The 13,347-nt window shown below is 51.8% G+C and overlaps 1 protein-coding gene across 5 annotated transcripts in view; it reads left to right on the top strand.

Annotated features, from left to right (window-relative positions):
* Positions 1 to 13,347, top strand: part of Lrsam1 (leucine rich repeat and sterile alpha motif containing 1) — a 47,816-nt gene that overhangs the window by 28,833 nt on the left and 5,636 nt on the right. For 3 of the 5 annotated variants that reach the window (XM_036183553.1, XM_036183552.1, XM_036183551.1), the window contains 6 exons: positions 880 to 950; positions 2,727 to 2,826; positions 3,916 to 4,003; positions 8,597 to 8,671; positions 10,058 to 10,138; positions 12,372 to 12,467. In XM_036183553.1, the coding sequence (XP_036039446.1) occupies positions 880 to 950; positions 2,727 to 2,826; positions 3,916 to 4,003; positions 8,597 to 8,671; positions 10,058 to 10,138; positions 12,372 to 12,467 (511 nt within the window). The remainder of the gene's footprint in view (positions 1 to 879; positions 951 to 2,726; positions 2,827 to 3,915; positions 4,004 to 8,596; positions 8,672 to 10,057; positions 10,139 to 12,371; positions 12,468 to 13,347) is intronic. The other 2 variants (XM_036183556.1, XM_036183555.1) reach the window with 1 other exon arrangement.

Genomic DNA, 13,347 nt, shown 5'->3' on the forward strand with positions numbered 1-13,347 from the left:
CTGACAGCCTCTTGCGGCCTGTGGACACTAGGCATCAGATACACATGTAGGCAAAACCAAAAACTATATACATGGGGGCTGGAGAGATGGCTCAGAGGTTAAGAGCACTGGCTGCTCTTCCAGAGGTCCTGAGTTCAATTCCCAGCAACCACATGGTGGGTCACAACCATCTGTAATGAGATCTGGCGCCCTCTTCTGGCCTGCAGGTATACATGCAGACCGAACACTGTATACATAATAAACAAATAAATAAAACTATACACATAAAATAATATTTTTTAAAACCTTCTCAGAAGGCAGAGGCAACAGCCAGGGCTACACAGAGAGACCCTGTGTCAGAACAAACAAAACAAGAAAAACCTCTTTGAAGCTGTCTTTAAGCCACTGTCCCTTTAGGCACTGTAAGTGGAGGTTTGGGGTAAATGCAGATTCAGGTGAGGATGTGACTCACAGACCTGTTGGCAGTGTACACGCCTCTTGGCATCCACAAAGGTGCTCCATTGTCTGAGTTACAATGACTGGCAGTGTCGAGAGGCTCCAATTGCTGCTACCTGATATGGGGCTGTCCTCTGGGCCTGGCCTATCCCAGCACCAGATCTCAGCCTGCCCTGCCCTTCAGTGGCCCAGGATGTTAGGCGTCATCCTATTTGTTCATAGTGTTGGCTCCTAACGTTGGTGGCCCATTGTCCTCGAGAATAATTATCTTCTACATGAGATCCTTTGAAGCTAAGGCTCAAGGTTAACATCCTCAGTGTGGGCATGCAGAGTGGATTGGTGTATCAGGGCAGACTTCCTGGAGGAGGAAGTGTCTATCTCGTAAGATTCTAGTTGGAATGAATGGATGGGTTTTGATTTTGTCTTTTTTTTTTTTCTTCCTAGAATAAGAATGGAACAGTTGATGTCCATAACCCAGGAGGAGACAGAGAACCTGAGGCAACGTGAGATTGCCTGTGAGTTGTGGGGTGGGAACAGTGAGAGGGTGGACAGTGCTTGTGGTTAGACAGACTATCCCTCTCAGTCTCACGTGGAGGGTACTGAGTATCCACCTGGAGGAAGGGCACCAGGTCTGTTGTGGTGCTAGGCCCTGGGGTCAGGTGTAGCTGAAGTTTTCTCCAGTCCGGCCTGGCCCACAGTCAGGACAAATCTCTCAGCCACCAGTCCCGCAGCTGCTCAGACCCAACCAAGTAAACACACAGAGACTTATATTGCTTACAAGCTGTATAGCTGTGGCAGGCTTCTTGCTAACTGTTCCTATATCTTATATCAACCCTCTGACTCAGCCTTTTACTTCCTAGAATCCTCTCTGCTTGTCCCGCCTATACTTCCTGTCTGGCTACTGGCCAATTAGTGTTTTATTTATTAACCAATCAGAGCAACACATTTAACATACAAAACAACCCATAGCAGTCAGGCAAGCTTGGATTTTGAGTCTCTGTCTATAGAGTGGGGGGTAACTACAGAACTGTTGGGAATCCGATGGGGCCATTACTGAGCATGTCACAAACTTAGCTGCTCTGGCTTCTGCCATTGAGAGCCGGGGTCAGCCTCACCTGGCCATTCTTGCCCTTTCTGATGTGACCAGGTGGCCCCGGGTTCCACATGGTCAGCACTGATGTGACTTGATCAAGACCAGCACTGAGAACTTTGACACATGCCGAGGAAGGCCTCAGAGGCAGTGCCTGTCCTTAGTTGAAATGGAGATTGGCTGACCCCATCTTTGAGACCTTTGTCATAGAGGGGCTTTCTGTGTGCCAACTTGCCACACACGTGCTCACCACACCTACAGAGGGGACAGCTCACTGCCAGCTCTGTTAAAGGTTACTGTCACCATCTGTTAAAGAACAGCTGTGGAAATCACAAGATGTTTACTAAGTTAATTTCACAGAGCTGGGACCAGTGTCCAGGGCTTTGTGTTTTCAGCCTTTCAAACCTCCCAGTTGCTGTTGCTTTGACTGAACCCACGGCCTAGCCACACCCAGCCCCTTACGACTTTTATAACTTAGAAAAAAAAATCAACAAGGAAACAGGAGAGCTGGCTGTGTTAGAAGCACAGGCTGCTCTTCCAAATGACCTGGATTTGAATTCCAGCACTTCCTGGTGGCTCACGACCATCTGTAAGTCCAGCCCCAGGGGATACAGTGCCCCCTTCTGGCCTCCACAGGCACTACATGCACATGGTGCACAGTCACACACGCAGAACACCCATACACATATTTTTTATATATATTTTAAGGAATTCAACAAAAAAATAACAAGAGGGAGCACTATTTTGGTTTTTTTGAGACAGGGTTTCTCTTTGTAACAGGCCTGGCTGTTCTGGAACTCACTTTGTAGACCAGGCATTAAACTCACATAGATCTGCCCGCCTGGCTCTGCTTCCTGATTGCTGGGACTAAAGGTGTGCACCACCAGTACCCAGCAGTATAGATATTTTTTTAAGGCCGGGTGCTGGTGCTCATCTGCAGTTGGAGAACTCAGGATGCTGAGGCAGGAGGATTGGGAGTCCAAGGCTAGTCTGGCTATTTAGCAATGCTATCAAGGAAGGGAGGGAGGGAGGGGCTTTGTTAGGAATGGAAGGAAGGAAGGAGGGAAGGAGAGAGGGAAGGAGGGGCTTTGTTAGGAATGACTGACCAGCAGTAAGCAGGTGAGCCCTCTGGGCCTGTCCTTAGCAGGGAGCCCCAAGAGCAGCCACCTTCTCTCAGCAGCTCACAGCCTTCTCTCCACAGCCGCCATGCAGCAGATGCTGGCCGAGAGCTGTAAGAGCCGGCTCATCCAGATGGCCTATGAGTCTCAGAGGCAGAGCCTGGTCCAGCAGGCCTGTTCCAGGTAAGGTAAGGAAGAGCGTGTGTTCCCAGGTGAGGGCTCTGAGAGAGTCAGCTGGGGGTCCAAGAGTGGAGCGAAAGCTGAACCCTGACTCCCTAGGCTATCCCAGCCTTGGTAGTGTTGTCAGGACAGAGATGGCCGACCTCTGGGTTTTCCCATCTAGACTCGTCACGAGTCAGGGTTAGGCAGTGATGAAGTGAAGGCAGCCATCTACCTCTGGGCCCATCCTGTGTGCCAGGTGCTGCCTGTGTATGGAGACAGAACTGTTAGCCATCCCCTGCACATCAAAGCTGAGCTGCTGGGGGCATGGTCAAAACCAAACAAACAAGAAATTCAATCTTGGCCTGGCATGGTGGCACACGAAGATCATGGGTAAACTACCTAGTGAATTCAGCACCCATTTGAGCTACATGAGACCCTGTCTCAACACACACACACACACACACACTCACCCACACCCACACACACACACACACACTCACACACACTCTGTAGAAAGCACTGGCTGTACTTGTAGGGGACCAGAGTTCAGTTTTCAGCACCCACATGACGGCCCCAGTCCTCAGGGACCCGATGCCCCCCTAGTCTTTGGGCACTGCACACATGAGGTGTACTTTTATATATGCAGGCAAAACACTCCTAAAAATAAGCCTTTTTTTAAAACACCTGAACAAATTTAAAGTTAATGTGGAAAAAACTCAAAGCTGACATCTTGATGTTTGGGAAGCCTGGGGTTGCGGGTTCTGTGCTGGTCACCAGCCTTGTTGTAGGCTGTACACAGAGTACAGCCAATGCAGAAATTCTGGGAGGAACATTCCAGAAGCTGAGCGGCTCACCAGGATGTCAAGAGGTGGTTGGGCAGGAGCTAGGCATCCACTTCAGGGGGTGTTGTGAAAGAGACCCAGTGGAGGGCCTGGGTGGTTCTCTGCCAGCCCGGAGCTCTACCCACTCCTCGATGTCCAGATGTGAGACCGCACACTGCCCTCTGTAGTAGTGTTGAGTGGTTGTTTATCTCGGTCTCCTCCACGGTCCCCAGCACACAGTAGGTGCTCAGGGAATACTCAGTGCATGACTGTGCTGTTTTTCTGGCAGCATGGCGGAAATGGACAAGCGGTTCCAGCAGATTCTGTCATGGCAGCAGATGGATCAGAGCAAGGCCATCAGCCAGATCCTTCAGGAGGTGAGCCCTTGCCCGGGGCCTGACTGCAACCTCCTGTGGGACCCGGGGACCTTGTAGCCTTGGGAGCCTGACCTCCAGGCACAGCACTCTGGTCCTGACTCTAGAGAAGCACCCCTTCCCTCTCCCTGGACACCCATCCCACCCTGAGTGGGGAGCCCCACCTTAGGACTTAGTGCCCAGAGGTGACTGGCGGCCTGCTCAGGAAGCCGGGCAGGGCCTCTTGTCTCCACACACTCGCCCACCTCCTTCCCCTTTAGCTGAAGCTCAGACAGCGCCACACAGAACCTGAAATGGATCAGGCAAGGGCCCCGCTGCGGTCCTGAAGCCTTTTCCCGGAAGCTGGCCCTGATCTGCCCTGGCTTGTCACGGCCTGTCCCTTTGTCTTCGTGTCGTCCCAGCCCTGCACAGCCATCTTGTCCACTTCTCTTCCCGAACTCGGTGATTTACTGTCTGTGCGACTTGCTGCTGGGGACCCTGGTCCTCAGGGAGGGCACCTGCCTCTAGTTAAGGAGATGCTGGGGATCTGGGTAGACTTGGCACCTGTCACAAGCAGGCCCTCATCTGTGAAATGGGCAGCAGAAACAGGCACGCTATCATCTTTTGTAGGAATCCAGTGTTCATGGATGGACATGTAGCTCAGTGGGTAGACAGATTCCCTAGCATGCCTGAAGACCAAGGTTCCATCCCCAGCACCTCAGGAAATGGTGTGGTGGCATACACCTGTACTCCTGTCTTGGGAGGTGAATACAGGAGGATCAGAAGTTCAAGGTCATCCTCAGCTACATAGGGAGTTGAAGTTTGAGACCAGCTTAGGGTACATAAGACCACCTCACCTCAAAAAATAAAGAGTCTGGGTGTAGTGGTGCACCCCTTTAATCCCAGCACTGAAGAGGCAGAGAGGGGCAGATCTCTGTGAGTTTGTGGCCAGCCTGGGCTACAGAGTGAGTTCTAGGACAGCCAGGGAGACAGAGACCCTTTCTCAAAAATTAAAAAAATAATAATAGGTGAAACAGAAAAAAGACAGAAAGGAAGAAATTGAGTGCATGTAGGACGTGGAAAGCATGGTGCCAGCCCTCAGTTAACAGGGAATGGTGGGTCTGGTCGTGACTTAATACAGGGTGTCAGGTCCTTCCCTGATGTTCACCCCATTACCCTCCTGCTCTCCTCCTCCTTTCTACTGGGTCTCTTCCCCTTGCAATAGTCCCTCTGTCCTCATGCCTTTCCATCGTAGATACATATATGAACTATAGATATTTAAATCTAGAGTCCACACTAGAGAAAACCCCGATATTTATCTTTCACTTAACATGGTGAACTCCAGGTGTCTTCCTGCAGACAACACAGTTTCGTTCTCCTTTATAGCTTCATAAGATACTGCGTGCATGTGTGTGTGTGTGTGTGTGTGTGTGTGTGTGTGTGTGTACACATGTGTGTGTACACGCATCACACTGTCTTGGCCAAGTGACCTATGGTGTACATGTGCAGTTTAACGACAGAGTTTCTTTGTTGGTTTTGTTATTGTGTTTGTTTGGATGGTCTCTCTGTTGATAAGAGAATACTGAAGTCACCCACCGTCTGTTCCTTATGTACCATATTATCTTGTGAAACTAATACAATATTTGGGGCACGCATATTTACAATTGCCACTTCCTCTCGCTAGAGTGTCCTTTTATTACCGTTGACTTGTTTCATCCATGGGGACCGGTTCTGGCTCGGAGTCTCCTTTGTCAGGTGTGACCGTCACACCTGACAAATGGACTCTTTCCAGGATCTCACAACTGTATTGCTTCTTTATTTCTTCTTAAAGATCTGTTTCTTTTATTTTATGTGTGAGTGTTTTGCCTGCATGTGTACCATGTGCTGGCCATGCCACATTCCGGTTGCGCCATATGCTGCCTGTGCCATGTGCCAGCTCTGCCCTTGGAGACCAGTTGTGGGATCCCTGGAATTGGAGTCACAGGTGTTGCTGGTCCACATGTGGGTGCTGGGAACTGAACCCCCGTCCTCTGCCAGAGTAGCCAGTGCTCTTAACCTCTGAGCTATCTCTCCAGCCGAGTAGGAGTTACTTAAGAACCATGTGCCGTGCTGGCTCTGTGGTTGGGAGCAGCTTCATTTTCTCTGTCTTGGAATTCCATGCTTTCCTGGCTCGTAGGGTTTCTGCTAAGTCTGGTGCCATTCTCATCTTGGCTTTGTTAGGTGAGCTGATGTTCTTCAATTGCTGCTTTTGAAGAATGATTACTACATTTATTTATCTGGGGAGGGACGCGCAAGTGTCCTGGCACGGAGGTCAGGGGACAGCTTGTGGAGGTTGGTTCTCTCCTTCCAGGATGTGAGCCCTCAGGTCATAAGGCTTCATCGCAAGCACCTTTGCGCCGGGAGCCGTCTTGCCTGCCCTCTTTAGGATTGTAACTTTGTATCTTTGTTTTGTAGTCTTAGCAGTTTAACAGAAAGTGATGGGAAGCTTATTTTCTGGTCATTTGGGGCCTTCTGAGTGCCTCTTGGTCTTTTGAATATTTGCTTTCCTAGATTTGAGAACTTTTCAGCTATAATTTTTTAAAATGTATTTGGGTGTTTTGCCTGCACTGCCCATGCAGCCCCAAAGTTCCTCTGGAACTGGAGTTACAGACAGAGTAAGCTGCCATGAGGGAGCTGGGAACTGAACATGGGTCCTCTGGAAGAGCAGCCACAGTGAGCTGTCTCTCCAGCCAGGGTGTCCATTGGCAGTTACTTAACTCCAGGTTTGGAATTCAGCTACCATCTCACTGAATGGGTCTTATATGTACTTAATTTTTGTTTTGTTTTGTTTTGTTGTTGTTTTTCGAGACAGGGTTTCTCTGTGTAGTTTTGGTGCCTGTCCTAGATCTCGCTCTGTAGACCAGGCTGGCCTCAAACTCACAGAGATCCACCTGCCTCTGCCTCCCGAGAGCTGGGACTAAAGGCGTGCGCCACCGCCGCCCGGCTATTCACTTCTAATCTCCACTCCTGTCCCCTGGGTTCTTAAGTTTGGTCAGTTTGTGGTCATATTTGAGTTCTGTTGTTGTTGTTTTAATTTTTAAATTAATTATGTTAGGGAGTATATGTATATTGCGTATTTGTACACATGTGCATGCAGGTAGGGGGGGTGTGTCTGTGTGCATTTCTGTTTGTTTTGTTTCTGATTTTTATTTTTCAAAATCTCTTTTTTTAATGATTCATTTATTTGTGTGCGTAGGAATTCTGGCTGCATGTATGTCTGTGAGGATGCTGGATCTCTTAGAGAAGGAGTTAGAGAAGAGGAGGAGGGGTCAGGTCTAAAGCAGACCCTATGTGAGCTGCTGTGTGGGTGCTGGGAATCGGACCTGGGTCCTTTGGAAGAAGGGCCTGCTCCGCACTGCTGCTGCGCCATCTCTCCAGCCCCAGGATCTCCGTTTGCTGCTCCATTCTTCATCCACATCAGCAGCATTCCCACCCGACCTTGAATGTCTTCCTCACCTCCCCCATTTACCTGCTCTCACCTCCTCTGAGGCATTGATCTTTTGTACAGGTAGACTTTTGAATTCTTTGACTGGCATTTCAACTATTTCAGTATCTTTGAATTGTGTGACTGGGGAGTGATGATCCTTTCGAGCAGTTGTGTTGCCTTGAATTTCATTGTGTGTCTGCCTGGTGATGTGCTCGTCTGTTGGAATGGTATAAGTTCTGGTTTAATTGGGCAGCTTCCTAGTGAGCAGACATAGCTTCTTAATATATATAATTTCTGTATTTGTATTTTGTGTTCATTCGTGTTTTGTGGTATGCATGTATGTCTGTAGGAGGATGTTGTAGTTCCTAGAGCTGGAGTTATGGACAGTTGTGAGCCACCATGTGGGTGCTGGGAATTGAACCCAGGTCCTCTGGGAGAGCAGTCAGTGCTCTTAACCACTGAGCCATCTCTCCAGCCCCAGCAGATATCTCTTAAGGACTCAGTCTTGAGCACCATTCAAAAAGGAGAGAGGAAAAAAGAAACAAACAACCACTGGTAGATGAGGCGTGGCTGTACCCTTCCCCTACTGAGCTCCAGGACTGGGGTCACAGCGACATCACAATTTTGCTGCAAGGTCTTCTGTCCCTTCGAGTTTGGGGCCATCCTTTCCATCCTGTGGTCTCTACTGCTCTTCTTGTTCTTCAGAATACCACTGTTACCCTGACTTTTCTCAGTCAGAGTCATACAAACACAGATTCCAATCTTCTCTTCGACCCCAGAACCCTTAGTAGTACCATTTTTTTATTTAAACAGATAAGATTTAAAAAAGTTACTTCTCAGCTGGGCGGTGGTGGCGCACGCCTTTAATCCCAGCACTTGGGAGGCAGAGGTAGGAGGATCTCTGTGAGTTCGAGGCCAGCCTGGTCTACAAAGCGAGTTCCAGGAAAGGCACAAAGCTACACAGAGAAACCCTGTCTCGAAACCTCCCCCCCCCCAAAAAAAAGAAGAAGAAGAGGGGTGAGTTATCTCATAAAGTTCCACTTTAAGGTGTTTCTAGGTGGATGTTGCTCCCTGTGGCTGGTGTGTACCCTTGGAAGAGCCAGGGAGTGCGCAGCCTCAGCTGAGAGGTCTGTGTGTGTGGTCTGTTGCAGAGTGTGATGCAGAAGGCTGCATTTGAGGCTCTCCAGGTGAAGAAAGACCTGGCTCATCGGCAGATCAGGAACCAGGTGAGTACGGCCGGGCCACTGGTCCTGCTCCCCTTACGGACCCGGCTCACTGGGGTGGCAGTCAAAAGACTCACATGAGACCTCCCTTGGGAGACCTTCTTTTCCCCAAAAGCCAACAGTGGGGCTGTCGGGTTGTGCCTTGGATAGTGCTGGAGATGGCCTCATCCCAGAACCTGGCCAGAGCCTGCTGGGCAAATACAGTGTGTGTTTCCATGATACATGGACTGGAGTAAGGGCAGCTCTAACATGACTCTTTGGGAAACTGGCCAGCTCAGACTCGAGTACCCCCGTCAGCTCAAAATGACTGAACAGTGGCTTCTGGGGATGGGTTGGATTTCCCCTTGAGTGGGCAGCCAGGTCCTAAGATCTGCTGAGGAAGGACCCGGGCTTGGTAGGAGGAGGCCACCCTCCAATCCAGAATCCACTTCTGACTTGTGGAGGGGCCTTGGGCAGAGCCCCTGCTGGACCTCATGGGGCTGGGCCAGAGGCTCCGCAAGCCATCAGGCTATGGGAACACACATCCTTTGTGTTCACACACGAACCTCATGTTTTTGCATGCTCTCCTTTCTTTTTCTTTCTCTTCTTATTTGGCCTAAACCAACTTCATCTTTTTTTTAATCTCCCTCTTTAGTTTCAATCCCACATTGCCAGACATGAAGCTCATTCCTCTGACCAGGGATTGGTGGGGTCAGGGACTCAGGGCTGGAAGAGGTCACAGGGCCATTGACTGGCAGGGGTTAGAGAAGTCACTGTTGACCCCCAGATATTCTCAGTGACCTTGTTCCACTTCAGACCTTGAGCTGGGCTATCCCAAGGAAACATTCTCTCACTGCTCTGCTCTGTGTCCTTGGACAAGTTACTTCACCACACTGAGCGTCAGTTTCTTTACCTGTGGTGAAGGCAGTAATACACCCCAACAGCCAGAATGATTCAGTTGCAGCCGGGCAGCGCACAGTAGGTGGTCAGTAAATAACCGCAGCTCATTACGGAGTCAGGTTTGTTACCCGCTGGCCCCCTTGACAGCTACATGAAAGAAGCATGTTCATGCCACAGTCCACAGATAAAGGACCCAGAGATGAGCAGGAAGGAAGCCCCTCCATCTCACAGACTTTCACCCAGTGCCCATTCTGAGATGGGCCCCGTGCTGGGCTGTTGGTCAGTGATGTTGTCCGAGACATGTATGTCCATGTTCCAGGCCGCCCAGAGCCATGAAGTGGCAGCTTGTTTTTGTTCCCTTTGGTGAGATCCCAAGATGCACAAGCTCCACTGTGTCCGGGACTACCCAGCCTCCTAGCAAAAGGTCTCTGGTCCCTGCTTGGCCAGGCAGCAGCACCTGAGGGATCCGCATGATTGTCCATCAACGCCCCTGTCTCGTCTTCTGTTTAGATTAGGCTAATAGAGACTGAGTTACTGCAGCTGACACAGCTGGAGTTAAAGAGGAAGTCCCTGGACACAGAGGCGCTGCAGGTATGTGAGGCTCCAGCCAGACAACGCCCTCACCCCACGCCCGACCCCAGAGCGGCTGCTCCTCAGGTTCAGGTACTGGTTTCCCCAGCAGACAGAGGGCAGGTCCAGCCCAATAGAGCCAGCATGGCGCAGGATCAAAGGCAGCTTGTGCTGGGCAAGAGGGTCAGAGGAAGGAAGGTTTCATTGCCAGGCCTGATGGGCACCATCACCATCTCTCATTCCCTTCTCTGGGCTGGTGGCTGTGTGGTCAGGCTTCAGGTCCTACTCTCTGGGCTGATATTCCCTGTTGGGGGAGTTGCGGTATCTCAAGAGCATGTAAGCAGAAGCCGCTGCTCACAGACCCCAGGGGCAGCACGGATTGGCACGTAGCAGTCTGGACTGAACACTGGGACCTGGCTGTGGCTCACACAAAGCCTGGCCGTACAGCCTTGGCACATGGAGAAAGGGGTACCCCTCTCCCTTCCCTGAACCTCAGTCTCCCCAGGTTAGGATGGCATGTGAACACATGCTCACGCTGGGCTTCCAAGCAGTTTCCATCTGTCACTGTGCCCAGGAGAAGAGTCTAAGTTGACCCACAGCCTCCCAGAACTGAGGGTCCCACTGCCCTCGGTGGCCTTAGACATGTCATTATTTCCACTGGCCCCTTTTAAACCCCTTTCTAAGGTGGGAGCCATTGTTCATGGCTGGCCTGTGTCATCAGCCCATCAGAGAATGTTCTGGGTGAGCCCCTGATGGTTTTCACAGATGAGGAGCTGGGCTGCACAGGGAAGCAGCCACAACTCTTTGTCCTTGCCTGTTTGAGTCACAGGGCTGTCACTGTTGGGACCTCCTTGGGCTTCCAAGGACAAGATAAGTTTGTGGCCACAAAAACAGGGCAGTTGGCACGTGTCTCCCTGTGTGGCAGCCTCCTCCTCTGTGTATGGTGCCCCCTCCTCCTCTGTGTATGGTGCCCCCTCCTCTGTGTATGGTGCCCCCTCCTCCTCTGTGTATGGTGCCCCCTCCTCCTCTGTGTATGGTGCCCCCTCCTCTGTGTATGGTGCCCTCTCCTCCTCTGTGTATGGTGCCCTCTCCTCCTCTGTGTATGGTGCCCTCTCCTCTGTGTATGGTGCCCTCTCCTCCTCTGTGTATGGTGCCCCCTCCTCTGTGTATGGTGCCCCCTCCTCTGTGTATGGTGCCCTCTCCTCCTCTGTGTATGGTGCCCCCTCCTCTGTGTATGGTGCCCTCTCCTCCTCTGTGTATGGTGCCCTCTCCTCCTCTGTGTATGGTGCCCTCTCCTCTGTGTATGGTGCCCTCTCCTCCTCTGTGTATGGTGCCCTCTCCTCTGTGTATGGTGCCCTCTCCTCCTCTGTGTATGGTGCCCCCTCCTCTGTGTATGGTGCCCTCTCCTCCTCTGTGTATGGTGCCCTCTCCTCTGTGTATGGTGCCCCCTCCTCCTCTGTGTATGGTGCCCCCTCCTCTGTGTATGGTGCCCTCTCCTCCTCTGTGTATGGTGCCCCCTCCTCCCCTGTGTATGGTGCCCCCTCCTCTGTGTATGGTGCCCCCTCCTCCTCTGTGTATGGTGCCCCCTCCTCTGTGTATGGTGCCCTCTCCTCCTCTGTGTATGGTGCCCTCTCCTCTGTGTATGGTGCCCCCTCCTCCTCTGTGTATGGTGCCCCCTCCTCTGTGTATGGTGCCCTCTCCTCCTCTGTGTATGGTGCCCTCTCATCTGTGTATGGTGCCCCCTCCTCTGTGTATGGTGCCCCCTCCTCCTCTGTGTATGGTGCCCTCTCCTCTGTGTATGGTGCCCCCTCCTCCTCTGTGTATGGTGCCCCCTCCTCTGTGTATGGTGCCCCCTCCTCCTCTGTGTATGGTGCCCCCTCCTCTGTGTATGGTGCCCCCTCATCATTCCGGTTCCACATCAGCCCTTCTTGCATTAACCTCCACCTGTGTGCTATGGTCAGTCAAGACCCGTGGCTTGTCATTCCTTTTGTGTGGCCTTTCTCTCCTCCACTGTCACCATCACTAGGGTCCCATGCCTGGCCTGAAGCCCACAAAGAAGAGAGTTGAGGGCTTGGGAGGAAGTGGGTAGCATGCAAGAACAGAGGCGCCTCCGGACTCCGTCCCTCAGCTCAGCCCAGAGGCGTTAGCCAGCACCCTGAATTCAGTTAGTGGGGCCCCCAGGCCATGCCTGGCTGCATTGTGGGGACCCACTGCAAGAGCTCACAGTGGCCTCGGGTCTGATCCTGTGTTGCAGGAGATGATCTCAGAGCAGCGCTGGGCACTCAGCAACCTGCTCCAGCAGCTACTCAAAGAGAAGAGGCAGCGAGAAGAAGAACTCCACGACATCCTGGTAAGCTCTCTGGCTTCTCTCTACCTCACCTGGGTGTGTGTGCGCCCTCGGGTGCCGTGTGCTTCTGAAACACTTGTTATTCCAGGAGTAGGTGCCCATCGAAGGGGAACTTACGGTACCAGTTCCTTGGGTGCTGTCGTAGGGAGTTTATTTTCTCACAGTCAGATAGATAGCTGATCACGACACATCCAGAGTCAGCAGAGAGGAGCGAACACACATGGCTTAGCCTCTGTGCACAGTGCTCTCCATGGCCCAAGATTTGTTTGAGGGCAGTCCTGAGTACTCTCTCCAGGACAGGACTCGTTGAGGGCAGACCTCTGCTTTTAGCGGGAGTGGCCCAGCCCTTCTGTGTGACTGACTAATTCAGGTTGGCTGAATCCCACTACAGACATCACTCCAGACCATTTGGTTCCTGCACACTGAAGACCCAGGCTAGGCTCACCAGCCAGGGCTGAAAAGATGGGATCACTCCTATCTTGTGAATGTCCCAAACGTTCATCCTAGACCAGCTGAGGCAAGTGAGACCAGCTCCCCCACAGCACACACAGCCCAGGTGATGTGTCTCATGCCCACCCAGAGTGACCCATTCCCAGGATGCCTGCTAGTGTGTGAACAGTGTCCTTACCTCAGCAGGCCCAGGAGCCACATGTCTAAGGGAGGAAGCACCAGGTAACAGACCAGTTGGGACCATGGACACAGAAGGGAAATGTTGCCTGGCATAGTGCTGCACACCCCTCATCCCAGCCCTCCAGAGGCTGGTGGGGCAAGGCCCTGTTTCAGAAGAGCACAGTACAGAGGAAAAGGGAGAAGGCAGTGAGGTGGCTCAGCAGGGTCTAACACTGTTGCCAAGCCTGATGGCCTGAGTTCTAACCGGGACACC

Source organism: Onychomys torridus, chromosome 4, assembly GCF_903995425.1.
Source record: "Onychomys torridus chromosome 4, mOncTor1.1, whole genome shotgun sequence".
NCBI lineage: Eukaryota > Metazoa > Chordata > Mammalia > Rodentia > Cricetidae > Onychomys > Onychomys torridus.